This window comes from Grammomys surdaster, unplaced genomic scaffold, assembly GCF_004785775.1.
Source record: "Grammomys surdaster isolate TR1022 unplaced genomic scaffold, NIH_TR_1.0 186, whole genome shotgun sequence".
In the NCBI taxonomy this organism is placed as follows: domain Eukaryota; kingdom Metazoa; phylum Chordata; class Mammalia; order Rodentia; family Muridae; genus Grammomys; species Grammomys surdaster.
This window is the reverse complement of record NW_021604631.1, coordinates 2,862,105-2,877,219: the sequence shown is the minus strand read 5'-3', so window position 1 is coordinate 2,877,219 and position 15,115 is coordinate 2,862,105. Positions and strand designations below refer to the sequence as shown.

The window sequence follows — 15,115 nt, the reverse complement described above, 5'->3', positions numbered from 1 at the left end:
TGTGTGTGTGTGTGTGTGTGTGTGTGTGTGTGTGTGTCTGTATGCGTGTGGGGATGAGTGCCAGTGCCAGTGAAGAACAGAAGAGGGTACCGGATCCCTTGAGCTGGAGTTACAGGCAGTTAGTTCTAGGTCGCCCAACTTGGATGCTGGGAGCCAAACTCTCTGTTTCAAGAGCAGCTTTTAACTGCTGCAGCATCTCTTGGGCTCACTTGCATGTTTATTTGCAAACTAGACAGTTATTTTCTAAGCTGATCTTTTCCTCTACTGTTTTGTGTAATTTATTTATCACTATTTACCAACAAGGAGAACTGGGTTTCCATTTCCAGCCTCTTCCGCTACAACCACAAGCACATGGATTGCATGATCTGCCTCCAGGCTTCCCCACGTTCTCATGAGAGTCTTTCCCAATCTTTTGCTCCTGTGAACATGAATCACCACCCTCATAGCTTCTATCTTTCCTTTTCTATGTAACCTGGTCCCTAAATCAAAGTGATTCGTTCCCTGGTTTTATTCACTCCTTCCCCAAACTAGAAATTGTTTCTTAATTAATCAAGATTGGCTCAGTACTACTCCAGGAATAAACATTCAAGTTTTGGTGGTTAAAACAACAAATTATCTCATTCATACTACATATTCATCATAGTATGGGGCAAGTTCTGTGCATATGCTCTTTCAGGACCCCTGGCTGCCTATGTCATCATTGTCTTGAATGTTGTCCATTGCTACAGCAGAAGGGTTCTAAAGCGTCTTGACCGAGCCAGTCTAGTGATGACTCATGTCACTTGTACTCACAGTAACAGGCCAAAATTAGTTACATGAAATTACTCAACTACAAAGGAGTCAGGAAGAACAATTCTCTCTTGCATACAGACAGACAAAAATAATCATTTATTGAATATCACAAAGGTCTTTCAAAACAGGTAAATTTTTTAAAATGATGAAAATCTTTGGGCTAAACACTGTAAATAGGAAAAAAATGCTATAGGATTGAAATAAGTAGTTTTAGAAGCCTCAAAGGTTAAATCTGCATGTAAATCTCAAAGATTAAAAAGAGACAGCAAGACTTAAAAGAGAATCTCAACAGGAAATAAGATACATAAAGGCCATAGGCTGGCTTTTCCTGAAAACAACAGAGGGTAAACTATGTGGAAACTCAAGAAGCAATGGTTACGGGAGTGTCATGGATTAGGATTTTCCAGGGGAGACCACAGAAGGCCATGATCTGACGGACAAACAGGACATACACTAGGAAGCTACTGAATGCTTAGAACAAGGACTGGGTGCTCTCTGTGTGTTTTAAAATAGTGAAAAATCAGAATGGTGAAAATTCACCTGGAACAGGGTGAAGCTAATAATGAGGTTAGCTAAAAGGCTAGCTCTGTCTGCTTGGGTGACTGTACGAATCAGTATTGAACTCTACAAGAAGTCGACCAATTTCAAAGTATGTTGAGGGCCTCTGAAGGTTGGGTTAGGGAAAGGTGGGAATAGCTGGAGCTATTGTGATGTTCTTGTTTCTGGTTTTGGTGACTGGGCGGTCAGTCTAGCCATTTATAGAACCATGGAGTATGGTTCTAAGTTTAGAATCTATAAGACAAGATCCCATTTTAAATATACTAAGCTTAAGACACTCGAGTGAAATGCTGACAGTAAGAATTGGTCACATGGAGCAAGTCTGGCTTAGTGATGAACCAAGAGCTGCCATGTCCTGTAACTCAGACGTCACTGAGGTAGGTTTGTGAGGAACCAAACTTCACCTCACTTTTTTTTTTTTATAACTGAAGTTTCCTTCCAGGAAGGTATCATTGTTGGACATATAGATTTGTATTCTCAACCATCAGAATTAAAGACAGTAACAATGTAACTGCTTTTAAGTATTCAGAGGTTTTCTTTGTGATGTGAAGTCTTTATCGATTGCTGTTAGATTATAGCAAAGGGGTACACACTCACCAAACAGCATTGCTTTGCTGCAAAATTTGAAGAAAAAGGGTTAAACAACTTGGTGGTCATGACACAAAACCAGTCAGAGTGCACCCAATACTTTAAAACCTGTGCATACATTTGAGTCATTAGGACTGTAAGATAGAATTCATCAGGTAATTGAACTCCAAGATGTTTCAAGTCAAATCCTAAGGACAGAACTGGCTTCAGAAAAGTAGTTCTGTTAGCTACAAATCAAATAAAAAGCGAGTGCTTCTTAAACTGCACATCTTTTTAATGACGCTACACATATTTGTTAGCTGTCATTTGATGGCCAGGAAAACTTCCTAGTTTTCAATCGTCATCACATACTGAAGTATTTCCCACCATGGAACATAAAGATTGTACTAGCATACTAAATTCACATTGCTGAGTTGGAAAGATGGCTCAGCCAGGAAAGATGCTTGCAACAAAGCCCGATCGATGGTGACCTAAGTTCAGTCACCAGGACACCCACATACTAGTAGTAAAGAACTCTCCCCACAAATTGTCCGCTGACTTCTACCTGTATGCTGTAGCACACTCATGCCCACGTCAATACATCTGTACACATGCAATTACAAAATAAACATACCAACACCGTTGTCTCAACTATGTGTTGAAGATTTCCTTCTGAGAAAAAAAAATTCTTTATCCTTTCCTTTTTATTTCCTTCTGGTGGGTGTCCCAAACAAACTGCATGGTTGAGGAAAGGAAGGAGAAAGGCCAGGGATGGTGATGGCAGAGAAAGGAGAAAGGAGCAAGGGAGGAGAGAGCCCTACCCAGCCATAGATGTCTAAGAATAGGAATTCAGTTCGGTGCCTAAAGGCAAAGCAAACCAGAAGGTCCTACAAGCAGGCACTCACCGGAAGCGAAGCGCTAAGTGGACTCAGAGGGTTCAAAACAAAAACCAAGATTGCTGGAGAGATGGCTCAGAGGTTAAGAGCACTGGCTGCTCTAGCAGAGAATCCCAGTTTGGTTCCCAGAATGGCCCACATGAAGGCTTATAACTGTCCGTATCTCTAGCTTTCTGAGATTTTATGCTTCTTCTTGCCTCCTCCGGCGCCGGCACACATTGGTGCACATAAATGTATATATTCTGTCGAAACAATCATACACATAAAAATAAGGGGTTTGTTTTGTTTGTTTGTTTGTTTGTTTTTGTTAAGAAAAGAGGTCATATAAAATTGGGAAGGAAAAATGGTGGTTGTTTCTTTGTTTTTAACTACAGGACTTACCAAGGCTAATAGTTTTTCTCCATTTAATGCCATTATAATTTAGACTTTTCACGTGTATTTGATTTGCTTAGTTGTTTGCAATGGATGTTTAAGGCAAGCTGCCTTCTGAATTGACTTAGCTTAGAACCACCACCTCTTCAGTGTATGGTTATAGAAAAATACATCAAACACTCAGAAGTGGATTTGATTAAAACGTATTATATGCATAGATGAAATTCTCAATAAAAATGTTTCGAGAGTGGGTTGGTTGGTTGTTTTCCTTTGTTATTAATTTAAAGTGGGAAAGTAAGACGGAGATAATCTAAACACAATATTATTATTAATTATTAGAGTTATTAGAAAGTGAGCCCTGGAAACTAACTTTCCCCTCTGTAGTGGAGCTGGAGTGTCCTACACTCATCCAACACCTCCCAAGGTTTAGTCCCTGATTTTCCTGACCTCCGGAATATTTCACTCAGCCTCTCGGCCCCGCCCACTGGACCACGCCTCTACCCTGCCTTGGCGAGCCAGGATAAGTGCGCCTGCGCGCAAGTAGCCCTCCTGAGGTAAGCAGTCGGGGCGGGGTCCCGAGCAGAGCTTTCTGGTGAGAGGAAGAGGAAAAGGAAGTCGGAGGCGGGCCCTAGCGGGGCGTGAACCGGAAGTGTAAGCGTCTTGCTTCTCTTCAGCTAGGCGGAACCTGCTCTGCTGGGCCCAACGGCCGCAAGATAACTTTCTCCCGCCCGATCGGTAGCCGCGGCCCACAGTCTCGCCCGCTCGTCGGCCTGAGGCACGTCGTTTCCTCGTCGGGCCTAATCGTCGCTTCTGCCCGGCCCGCCGGCCCACCTCGCTGCAGTGATGTGCGACAAGGAGTTCATGTGGGCCCTGAAAAACGGAGACTTGGATGAGGTGAAGGACTATGTGGCTAAGGTGAGCGGGGATACGCTGAGGTGGGGTGGTCGTGAAGCCCAGGGGGCACCGGGAGCTGGGCCGCCGGGGGAGACTCCTGGATGCCGAAGGGCCTGGATCTGTGTGGCCCTTCGGTGCCAGGTAACTGCTGTGTCGCTGAGGCGGCTGTGGCCTTTCTGACCCCCTCGGGTAACAGGCGCCTCGGTAGTCTCTCTCGATCGTTACAGGCCGGCCCTCTTCTACACCAGTTACTGGAATCTTTGAATGAGGCATTTCTCCATCTTGGCCTTGCGGGTTCCTGAGAAGTAACCTAAGCAGTGAGAATCAGGAACGATTTCATGAACGTGCGGCCTGGTGGAGATGGAAAGGATTCAGAGGATTCGTTAACCGTGAAATTAGCTGCCCAAAATAGCCATAGTTAAATTTCTGAAACTTGGTGTCACTTCACTATGCAAGTCTTAACTTGGGTGTGGCCTTTTTCCTCTCCTCCACCACACAATGTGTGTGTGTGTATCATTTGCTTCGAGTGATAAGGTTGCCATTTGGCATCTGGGGTGTTAGGAAATCTGAGTAGTTTTCAAAAAGCCTTTTAACTTTGGGTACTCGATGATTTCATCTGAAGTGTGTGTGTGTGTGTGTGTATGGTAACTAGTACTGCAATCTAACTACTCTGTGCTTGGGATGGAGATACACACACACACACAATATATATATATATAATATATATGGTTAAGAAACCCAAATTCAAAGCCATACTCTAGTAGAAATAAATCCGCTTTGCGAGGTACTTGGAAAGTTCTGAGCTAGCCTGCCTTTGGGTCTTAAATTGCACCTTTTGTAACTATAAGGAGAACTCGTATAGTTTTTTAAAATTATTTTCCGAAAGTAGAGTTTTGGGACAACTGTGAACATCTTGGTCCTCTTCCAAAAGTGTGAGCCTGCGGTCAAGATTTTAATTCTTCAAAGGTGTGAGTGAGCAGTGGTAGACTGCCTCACAGGCCTGTGTTAGGAAGCAAGCAGAAGCAGATTTGTTTGTTTGTTTGTTTGTTTGTTTGTTTGTTTTTAGCTACAGGATTGTACAAGGCTGATAGTTTTTCTCCATTTAATGCCATTATAATTTAGACTTTTCACGTGTATTTGATTTGCTTAGTTGTTTGCAATGGATGTTTAAGGCAAGCTGCCTTCTGAATTGACTTAGCTTAGAACCACCACCTCTTCAGTGTATGGTTATAGAAAAATACATCAAACAGTAGTGGAATACCACACTGTTATCTCAAAGTGAGTGGCTCTTGTTTTTCCAGCCCCTGCTCAAACTTAGGGGATTTAAAATACAAAACGTTAATAAGGAAGGACTAAGTGAATTTAATTACAAAAATAACATGCATGAAGGTGTTTCTGTCTTTATCATGTTAGCTTACAACTTCATGATGGAACCATTCATCCAAACTGGAAATTGAGTAATTGTCCTACATATCTGAGGGTTATCAAGACTACCTTACTTCACTATCCAGTCTTAGCATAACTTGAAGTTAGTTGCTGCAGTTTTCTAGCCCCTGCTGTATTTTCTTGTTTTGGTTTGCCCATTCCCCATCCTGGTCATCTTCAGAAGTTAGCTGAAGGGATCATTGTTTATTTAAACATATTATTTTTCTCAGCGCACTTCCTGCTCTAATTTGGTGATAGATTCTATATCTTGTGACTCTACATCACTTCCAACTCTTTCTTTTGGTCTACTGGGACATTGTGTTGTGTTGAGGGATTGGTTTTCTTTCCTGTCTGAAAGCTGTGCTCCAGATCCTAACTTGTATTTCTTGCAGTAGATTTGCCCATGTGCGCAGACATCCTATGTGACTAAGTCAGCTTCACCAGTTAGCCTCCAAGCTCATGGATTCATGTTTGTCCTCTTAGCCTAAATATCACCTCTTCCAAAACCAAAAAAAACAGCACTTCACCTTGAAAGGAAGGGAGTGCATGCAGCTTCTTCACACTGTGATTTTGCTGCATATCTGTCCTTCATTAGGCCCTGAGCCTCTGGACAGTAGATGCTATGTTCTTTTAAATTTTAATATCTCCAGTATAACCTTAGAATACATTAAAAGCATATGTTCTTAGTAAAAACTTCTTCTCTTAGCTATGATTTTAATAAACTTCACTAGTTATGTAAAAGTAATTGCCATTTACTGGCAATTAAGTTTTGGAGGAGTTAAATAGTTAGACAAGGTTGCCAACTAGCCCAACTTGGATTTAAACCAAAGATTGTCTGAATCTAAAGCATATACTTTTTTTTAAAAAGCTGTATCAGTCTGCTTTGAAGTAGTTATGTTTTTTCCGTTTTCTTGGCTTACTAAGACTTAGAATCAACCCGTTAAGAAAATAAGAGGCTTGCTGAAAGAACTTAGTCCTAACTATGAATGAAGACAGTTTAGATATAATTAGCATAAAGACAAGTAAATCTAGTAAACCTAAATTCTCACCAAATTGTCTTGTTCAGTATGTGTCTGTAAGATAATTATTTGGTAGCCTATAGAAATTCTTTTAAATCATAATCTTGTTATTTATGTTTGTAATTGTGATCCTGAACAGCAGTCCAGAAAAAGGTAATGTTGTATCTGTCTGTTGAGAAAAAATGGATAACTAAATTACTGAGATTTCTATTCATAATTGCTTTTTAAAAAGAATATGTTTTTAACATTTTATATATTTGGCCATTGTAATGTAATATACAGGTGTTATTTCATTCTTATCAAGTCGATCCATGAGTGTAATTTGAGATATTTTATAGGTAAAGATTTTGCCTAAGGTCTTGAAGCTCTCAAGTGGGTGGTAGAACTGAAATTTGAACTCATATAAAGGGCTTTCTGAATTTCTTACTATTAACCACTTAACGTATTTGTGGCCCTCATTGCTAAACAATCTCAGATAACAAAGGGGGTATGTTGCTACTGTGTATATAAAAATTAAAGATTGAGGCAGGATGATAATGGTCCCTTGACTATTTAGAGAGAAGCCTCCCATAGCCTTTGAGGATCCAAGGTTCCTTCTGGGGAGTGCTTGTGAGTTGTGCCGGTGGGTAGCCCTTAAACTCTCCAGCCGTTCCAGTTTGTGTATGTACTCTTGTTTACGTGTACTTCTGTTTCACTGGCTGTGAAACACTATACATTAGGCCTCTGACTTCCCTTTCTCTGTGGTTTCTCTTCAACCCCATTCTAATTACATCTGCCTTGACACATTCATAGGCTTGGAAAGCAACAGTCGCGCACCATGTGAAAGGATAGGATCTATCGAATCCAAGAAAGTATCAAGTTTAGTCTTTAGAAATTGCAAGCTTACTGGGATCTTTTTTCACTTTTCCTTTTTTAAAAAAAGTAGCCAGTTTTAAAGTGGTCCAGATATAGTCATCTTGCATTTTTTATGTCATTTTGTTTACTTTTTTAAAAAAATGTTTTTAAACTAGTAGGATGTTTTCCTGTTAAAACTTAATCACATGGTTGTTCTTTTTACAGCCTGCCAGGTTCACTGTAAGAAAGCTTATATCAGCCTGTGGGAAATGGAGGTGTTATCAGTAAACTCCGAAAATTTAGTACTGCATAAATGCTTATCTTTCTATTATAGGTTATCTTTTTTTCTCAGATAAAATAACAAAGAATCTTTCAACAAAAATACACAGAAGACAAAAATTTACTTTATAATCCTACGATCCTAATAATTTTAAGAAGTAAAATTAGGGGCTTAGGGAGATGGTCCAGCACGCAAAACACTTCTTACCCAAGCTTGAAGTCTGGAGTTCATTTCATAGCTCCGGCACCCAGGATTCAGAGACGGGATCTCTGGGAAAAGCTGGCTAGCTAGATTAGCTGAATCAGCAAATTCTGGGTTTAAATAAGAGACTCTGCTTCAATGAGTAAGGTGGAGAATGATCAAGGAAGACACTCATCAACTTCTGACCTTTACACACTCATGCACACACAGGCAGTAGCACCTGTGTGCATACATGTTCAGCCAGAGGTATAAGTGCACACTGTACAACATACACACATGAGCAGGGGACAGAGTCAGATTAATTCAGACACAGATTCAAAAATGCAGCAATTGGAACTAAAAGGTAAAGAGACCCCTCCTCCTAGTCTCTGTGACCAAAGTTAGCCATTCTAAAAAAGTTTGTGTAGTTAGTCTCAGAAAAAAATTGGAAATTTACATACTCATTTTTTCCCCCATTTAAAAGTTCTTACTCTCTAAATTTATCTTAAAAGAAGCTTTATATTGAAATTAATTACTCTGAAATGATGTATGATATTCCATTGTATTGGTATGATATAAATAATGAATTATATATGGTAAACCTTTTATTTTCAGTTTAGTTTTGCAGTTAAACAATATTATAGTGATCATGTTTGTATTTTTAACAACTTTTGAGAATAGATCCATATTTTGAGCCTACAGAGTTTCATGGATTTAGATGCACATGGAGAATACATAATAAAGAGTCCTAAGTATCACTAAACATTTTTTGTTTTGCTGTTGGACAGGTAGAAAATTAGTAGTATGTTGCTTTAATTTATATTTCAATAAACATTGAACATTTTAGAATATTGTTAGCCATTTTAGTCTTTTCCAGATGTTTTTCTATTTCTCTCCTGTTCTGTACTCACCTCTTTGAGTTTGGGTCTTGTTCTTTAATTCAGTTCATCCTGGAACTTGCTTTGTAGCCTAGGCTACAGGGTCCTCCTGCCTTAGTCTTTCTGGCCCTGCAGTTAAGGTGTATCCCCCACAACATCCTATTCCCATTTCTTATTTTTACGTTTTGTTGATTTTTTTTTAAATGTATAGTTGGCCCATTTACAGATTTGTGTGTGTCCTATAAATTAAGGACGTTTTTTGTTATGTAAATATTGTTCCTGATGTATTTCTTGATTTTAGCTACTTGTTCTATAAAAGTCTTATGACTTGGTTGTTAGTTCCTTTCTGTTACTTATTTGGAGTAGTTAAGTAGGAGTGCTTGCTGAATTACTTAATATTGTGCCTGTTATGTTGTCTTAGTTAGGGTTATTATTACTATGTTGAAACACCATGACCAAAGGCAACCTAAGGAGGAAAAGGTTTACATATCCCAAGTCACAGCCCATTGAGGGAAGCCAGACAGGGTAGGGACCTAGAAGCAGGCAGGAGCGGATGCAGAGGCAGTCCCATGGAGGAATGCTGCTTACTGGCTTGTTCCTTATGGCTTACTCAGCCTGCTTTCTTATAAAAATCTGGGACCACCAGCCCAGGGATGACACCAGCCTTAGTGGACTGGGTTCTCCTCCATCAATCAACTAATTAAGAAAGTGCCCTATAACTTGATCTTATGGAATCATTTTCTCAATTGAGGTTCCCTCCTCTCAAATGACTTTAGCCTGTGTTAAGCTGACATAAAACCAACTAGCATACATGGTGATGTTCAGTGCTTATTAGCTGTTGTTAATAATTGTATGTTTATAGGCAAAGTTCCTTAAAAGACACCTAGTTCACTTGAACATTCATGTTTAGTTTTGCACTGTTCACAATAGCTAAGGAGTGGATTCAGCCTAAATATCTATTAGCAGATGAATGGATTAAGAAAATGTACATATTCAGAATAGAATATATACAGTCATAAAAAAGTGCAATCATGACATTTGCAGAGAAATAAGTGAAACTAAGTCATTATGTTAAATGAAGTAAGCAAATATTAAAAGGACAAATACTATTTTCTCTCCTATATGAAACATTTAAAATTGTGAGTGGGCCATGAAACCAGAAGGGAAATCATGAGAAGGAAGAAATCTGAAGGGAATGGGGTCAAAAATAGGGTAATAATGATCCATTTGACATGAATGCAAAGGAGCTAATTGAATAAAGGAAAGGAACCAGTGGTGGAGTGGAATGCAAAAAAGACCAATTAGAACACAGCATATTGATAACATACGTTTGAAAATTCCGCAATAAAGTTCATTACTTTGATACACTTTAAAATTGTTTTAAAATAAGAACAAAAGCAAAAAATATTATCAAGTTCAGCTCTTACATAAGGAAAACTTGGACATTAAAGGCCTTAACCAGGACCTTGCTAGTAGAATTGGGACTTCTGTTTGGTTTTCCTAAATCTGAATTGAGTGTATCCTTTCATCAACTATTGTGTTTTCTAATGGAGTACTTTATACTAGCTACTCCTATGGCGATGTTGGGTTTTTCTGTCCTACTCCATCTGCTTGGTAAATTTCTGTTTTTGTCAATCAGTTTTTGTTTTTTGTTTTTTTTTTTTTAACTTTGCTAGAATGAACTACCTGAAGTATCTAACTTAGTATTATGGATGAGGCTTACTTAATAAGTTAGTTCACGGTTCTGAAAGTTCAGAAGCATGGAGCTGGCACTGACTCAGATGTAGTTAAGGTCCCTATTGGCTGTGCCACATCATAGTGCACGACAAGAATGAGAGTGAAGGAGGGGTGAAGAACCAGCCACCTGACAGTTTTAGGCTAAAGAGCTGAAAGAAGTCAGACTCTGGCTTTAATAATGGTCCTCTGAAAACTACCTAAATCCCTTCCCAGGGGCAGCAGCTAGCCTTATAGTCGCAACCATACACTTAGCCAAAGTATCATCAGCTCTCACACCACCATATTGAGAACCAGGCTCCCATCACTGTTTATATTCAAGTTTTTGTTCATGTGCTTTGTTAAAAAAATCTCACGACTTATGCAGTTATACCACTGTTTTTTGTTTTTGCTGTATTTGTGCTATGGAGTTGGTTTTTTGGTTGGTTTGTTTGTTTTGTTTTTAAACTTTTGGGAGCCATAGTTTACCTACAAAATCTAATTTCGCAAAATAAATCCTAGTAGACAGAGAAAGGAGAAGAGAGAAAATGAGAGTTCAAGTTTCAATGACTTAATGACTGCTTAAAAAAAGAAACCCAAAAGGTGCATTTATATAGGTATAGAATAGTTAGAACTATTTATATATTTAAATGGTGCTTCCAAGAACTAGGCAGCTTTCCTTCACCAGAAGTAGTCCGCAGTCTTCCATGTCAGTGGAACATTTGTCTCATGGGGAGGGGTGGGGCCAGACTTGCCAGCCCCTACCTGATCTTTTGGAGTTCCCTGCTGTACAATCCGAATCTTGATGAAATGTGAAGCCTGGCCCACACCACAACAAAATTCAAGAAATAAGTTGCTTTCTCCTGCCCACGTAGGAAATGAGCTCAAAACCCAGTGACTAATTGGATGCTTCTGGCTAGAACTGAGTATAAAAGGTTAAGTACAGTGAAGGGCAGGCAGTAAAGGATGTAGTAGCCACAAGAAAACACTCAGTCAGAAGAACCACAGTAGTAGCCATCTGTTGCCCATGTTGTTGTTCTGACAGATTTTAATTTTTACTTATTCACTGTAAGTCTTATATCTTATGCACTTCCCAGCAGCCCTGAGAACTACATTAATGTCTTGTTTAGTGTGTTATGCTTGCTGGTCAGTCTGAATGGAGTTCTTTTGTCTTGTTTAGTGTGTTACGCGTGCTAGTCAGTCTGAATGGAATTCTGTTGCTCAGTTTTAGCTGCCATCTCTTCCTGGTTTTACTGACTTTTCTTTTTTTTTTTCTTTTTTTTTTTCTTTTTTTATTTTTGATTTGTTTTTTTTTTTTTTTTTCTTTTTTTCTTTTACCCTCTGTGTAGCCCTGGCTGTCCTGGAACTCACTCTGTAGATGAGGCTGGCCTCCAACTCAGAAATCTGCCTGCCTCTGCCTCCCAAGTGCTGTGATTAAAGACCTGTGCCACCACTGCCCAGCTTACTGACTTTTCTGAAGATAGAAATTATCTTTGTTCAAAAAAGAAAGAAATTATCTTTGTATTTCCAGTTATTGTCACATTCTCTTACTATACAGTCTAGTTAAATTTGAATTGGATTAGATTGGTATCTGAAGAAGCTAGCCCTTCCTTTCTTTTTTCTCAAAGTTGATTTACTATCTATACCTTTTCTTGGTATAAATGATATTCTTCTTTTCTTAGAAATAGCTCTTAGTGTTCAAACTCTTGGTTGTTTTAAACTCATTGAACTTAATGCAGTTCCCCATGATTTTAGTGACAATAGTCAGCAAATTTTGACTTTCCCTTGTGTCCATCCTTTTGAAATTTTAGTTAAGTGTTTTCAGAACCACCCATCTAACTTGGAAGTAAAGTTTTACACTTGATGCTTTATGAAAAATAAGAATCATCAATGTTTGTTTTGTTGTTTTTGTTTTGTTTTTAATATTAACATAAGAGCACCTATTCACTGCTGAAGAAATAGCTCAGATGTTAAGAGCACTGACTGCTCTTCCAGAGGTCCTGAGTTCAATTCCTAGCAACCACGTGGCTCAAATAAATAAATCTTTTAAAATGCACCTCTTCAAGCCTCAGCATTCTCATCTGAAACAGAATCATGATGTTGCCAACTCACATGTTTTATGCAGTTTTTAAAGAGACTGTATGTGTCTAAACAGAACAGCATCTACACATTGCAGCAGTAATGTTTGCTATTTATGTTGTCTGGGTAGATTATTTATTAAGGGGAGGTTTAGAGGGGGCTAAGGCAAGAGGCTGGCAAACTTGCCTTTGTTTTCATAAATGACCAGTTAGTAAATATTTTAGGACTTGCCAGCCATATGGTCTCTATCTCTGCTGTTGCACAGTAACAGGCATAGATTGTATGTAAACAAGTAAACAGTTGAATGTGCTGTTTGTTCCAATAAAACTTTACTTAACAAAAAATAGGCAGCAGGTTTGATTTTACCTACTAACCATAGATTGTTTAAGACTGAAGTTGGAAAAATGAATGCATCCAATAGACTAAATTTCTTCTTCATCCTTAAGATTTTGACATCTAAAATAAATAAGATGTATGATAAAAACAAATTTTATTTTGAGAGTGTTTGCAAAAATCCATTTCAGAAGTCCTTATGGTTGAAAGATATTGAACTGTAATGAAAACTGACACATAGAAAACCATGTATGGGTAAATAGAAGAGATAGAAATTAAACTAAAATTCTCTAAACTAAAAAGCATAGTCTCTAGTAAATGTGAACCTTAGGCAAGAGATGTGGGTTTATTCTATGAATTGGGCATTTGAAATCTTTATTTATAAATGTGCAAACAGAAATTAACCTAAGTTCTTAAACTGAATGGAATTTCTAGAGAATCTTTTCTGCTGTTAAAATAGGAAAGTATTCTAGAATTCTCTCCCTAGCTTTGGTGCCAGTCCCATGACCTGGTTTGGTTTCTAACTTCACCAGTGCAGTTAGTGCAGTTTTCACTGGTTCGTTCATAATTAATTCAGCAAATACCAGTTGAGCATATACAGTGCCAGCCATTGAATTAGGTAAGCATGAACACAACAAAAGTTAATGTTTCTAAGGATATATATCTGGGGACTTTATTTGAGTGTTCAAGAAAACAGCAAATACAATGATTATATGGCTTCTGAATAAACTGTTTTTCTTAAATATATGAAATATGGATAAAACTTAGAAAGTAGCGTTACATTTTGTTAATAAAATGCAACTCTATAAGAAATAGATGATATATGAAAATCCATAAGTTTATATTTATTTCTAATATAAAGAAAAATGAAAACTGTAAAATACCAGATACAAAATCAAATTTCAGTTATGAGAAAAGAATACATCTTCTTTGAGCACCCTGTTGTATGTAAGTAGTGAACACAGTATACATAGATACACATATCAATTAACTACATAGGTAAGGCTTACCCTCGTCTTGAAGTCAGGGAAGTGGGAACTGAGTAGCATTCCCTAGCTCTCACAGGGAGAGAAGGACAGGAGGATTAGCTCAATCTGAGTCATTCCAGAACAGCATTCCTGTTTCTTTCCCATCATTATGTATTATACATTTGAGAACTACAAATGATGGGGGTGGGGATAAAGTTGTCTTCCATCTTCCTTTCCATTTGTTTCCCTCCCTTATCATGGGTTTATTTACAAACACAACTTTTAGATCTGTAACCAATTAAATAGAACAGCAGATACTTTCCAGGCTGCAAAACCTTTCAGAAGGAATTACAATTATGGATCACTGGGTTTATATTTTATAAATGAGGCTACATTTTTTTGATTTCTTTTTTTTCAAACTGAGAACCATAGAAGTTTGAGGTTACTTTGGTAAGGCTTGCTTCGCGCGCGCGCGCGTGTGTGTGTGTGTGTGTGTGTGTGTGTGCTATTGAATTTTTAGTTTTATACCACAAGTAAAAATTTTCTTTAAAAACAACTTACTATTTGAGTTACAAAGTATATGTTTGACTAATTACTTCTACCATCTAAAGGAGACATTTTGATAGTTTAGCAAGCAAACTGGCTATATGAAATTTAATAATCTTTCATAATTTGAATTATTTAATTGGTTGTTTTGAATGAGAACATCCTAAGTTGAAGGAAATGCTTAAGTAGGGGAATACAATGAGGGTCTTGACTTCATGAGTTCTTCCACCATAGAAAGTGATCACTGTGATTATGATTTTAACTAGTAATAAGAAACTATCTTTCAAAATATTTGAAGTATTTTAAGAGGCTACATTATTATATATTGTATTAATTAAGTTTGTGCCTCTTAAGTAATTTATAGTTGTGGGAGTAACAAATTATTAGTTGTACTTTAAATGAGTTAAGATTCACATTTTATTTATATGCCAATGCTTACAAAACAAGGAATAGGTTAGAAACATATATCATACCTTTTTACTTTGTTGTTAGTTTTTCTGTATTAGAAAGTTCAGATAAAGTGTCAAAGCTTTTCTTACCTCTTTTGACTACTTCACCCTCAAAAGTAGATTTGATCCCATTGCAATGCCGGAATTTATAATTCTGGAACTGCTCTACATGCTGACATCCCTGATACAGTGATATGGTTCTTTGCAAAATTATACCCTAAGGTAAAAGTTTTAACTAGTGAGGTAGATGGGGTAGGAAAATGAGGCTCACACAGGAAAAAGGTAGGAAATGATGGCCAGAATATTCTTCTCAAAAGGGATCTGTTTAAAAA

General features: G+C 37.9%; 1 protein-coding gene across 1 annotated transcript in view; it reads left to right on the top strand.

Moving 5' to 3' along the window:
* Nucleotides 1-3,891: 3,891 nt before the first annotated feature.
* Nucleotides 3,892-15,115, top strand: part of Mtpn (myotrophin) — a 31,033-nt gene continuing 19,809 nt past the window's right edge. The window contains exon 1 of the mRNA XM_028768370.1: nucleotides 3,892-4,100. Within this exon, the coding sequence (XP_028624203.1) occupies nucleotides 4,029-4,100 (72 nt within the window). The 5' untranslated portion in view covers nucleotides 3,892-4,028. The remainder of the gene's footprint in view (nucleotides 4,101-15,115) is intronic.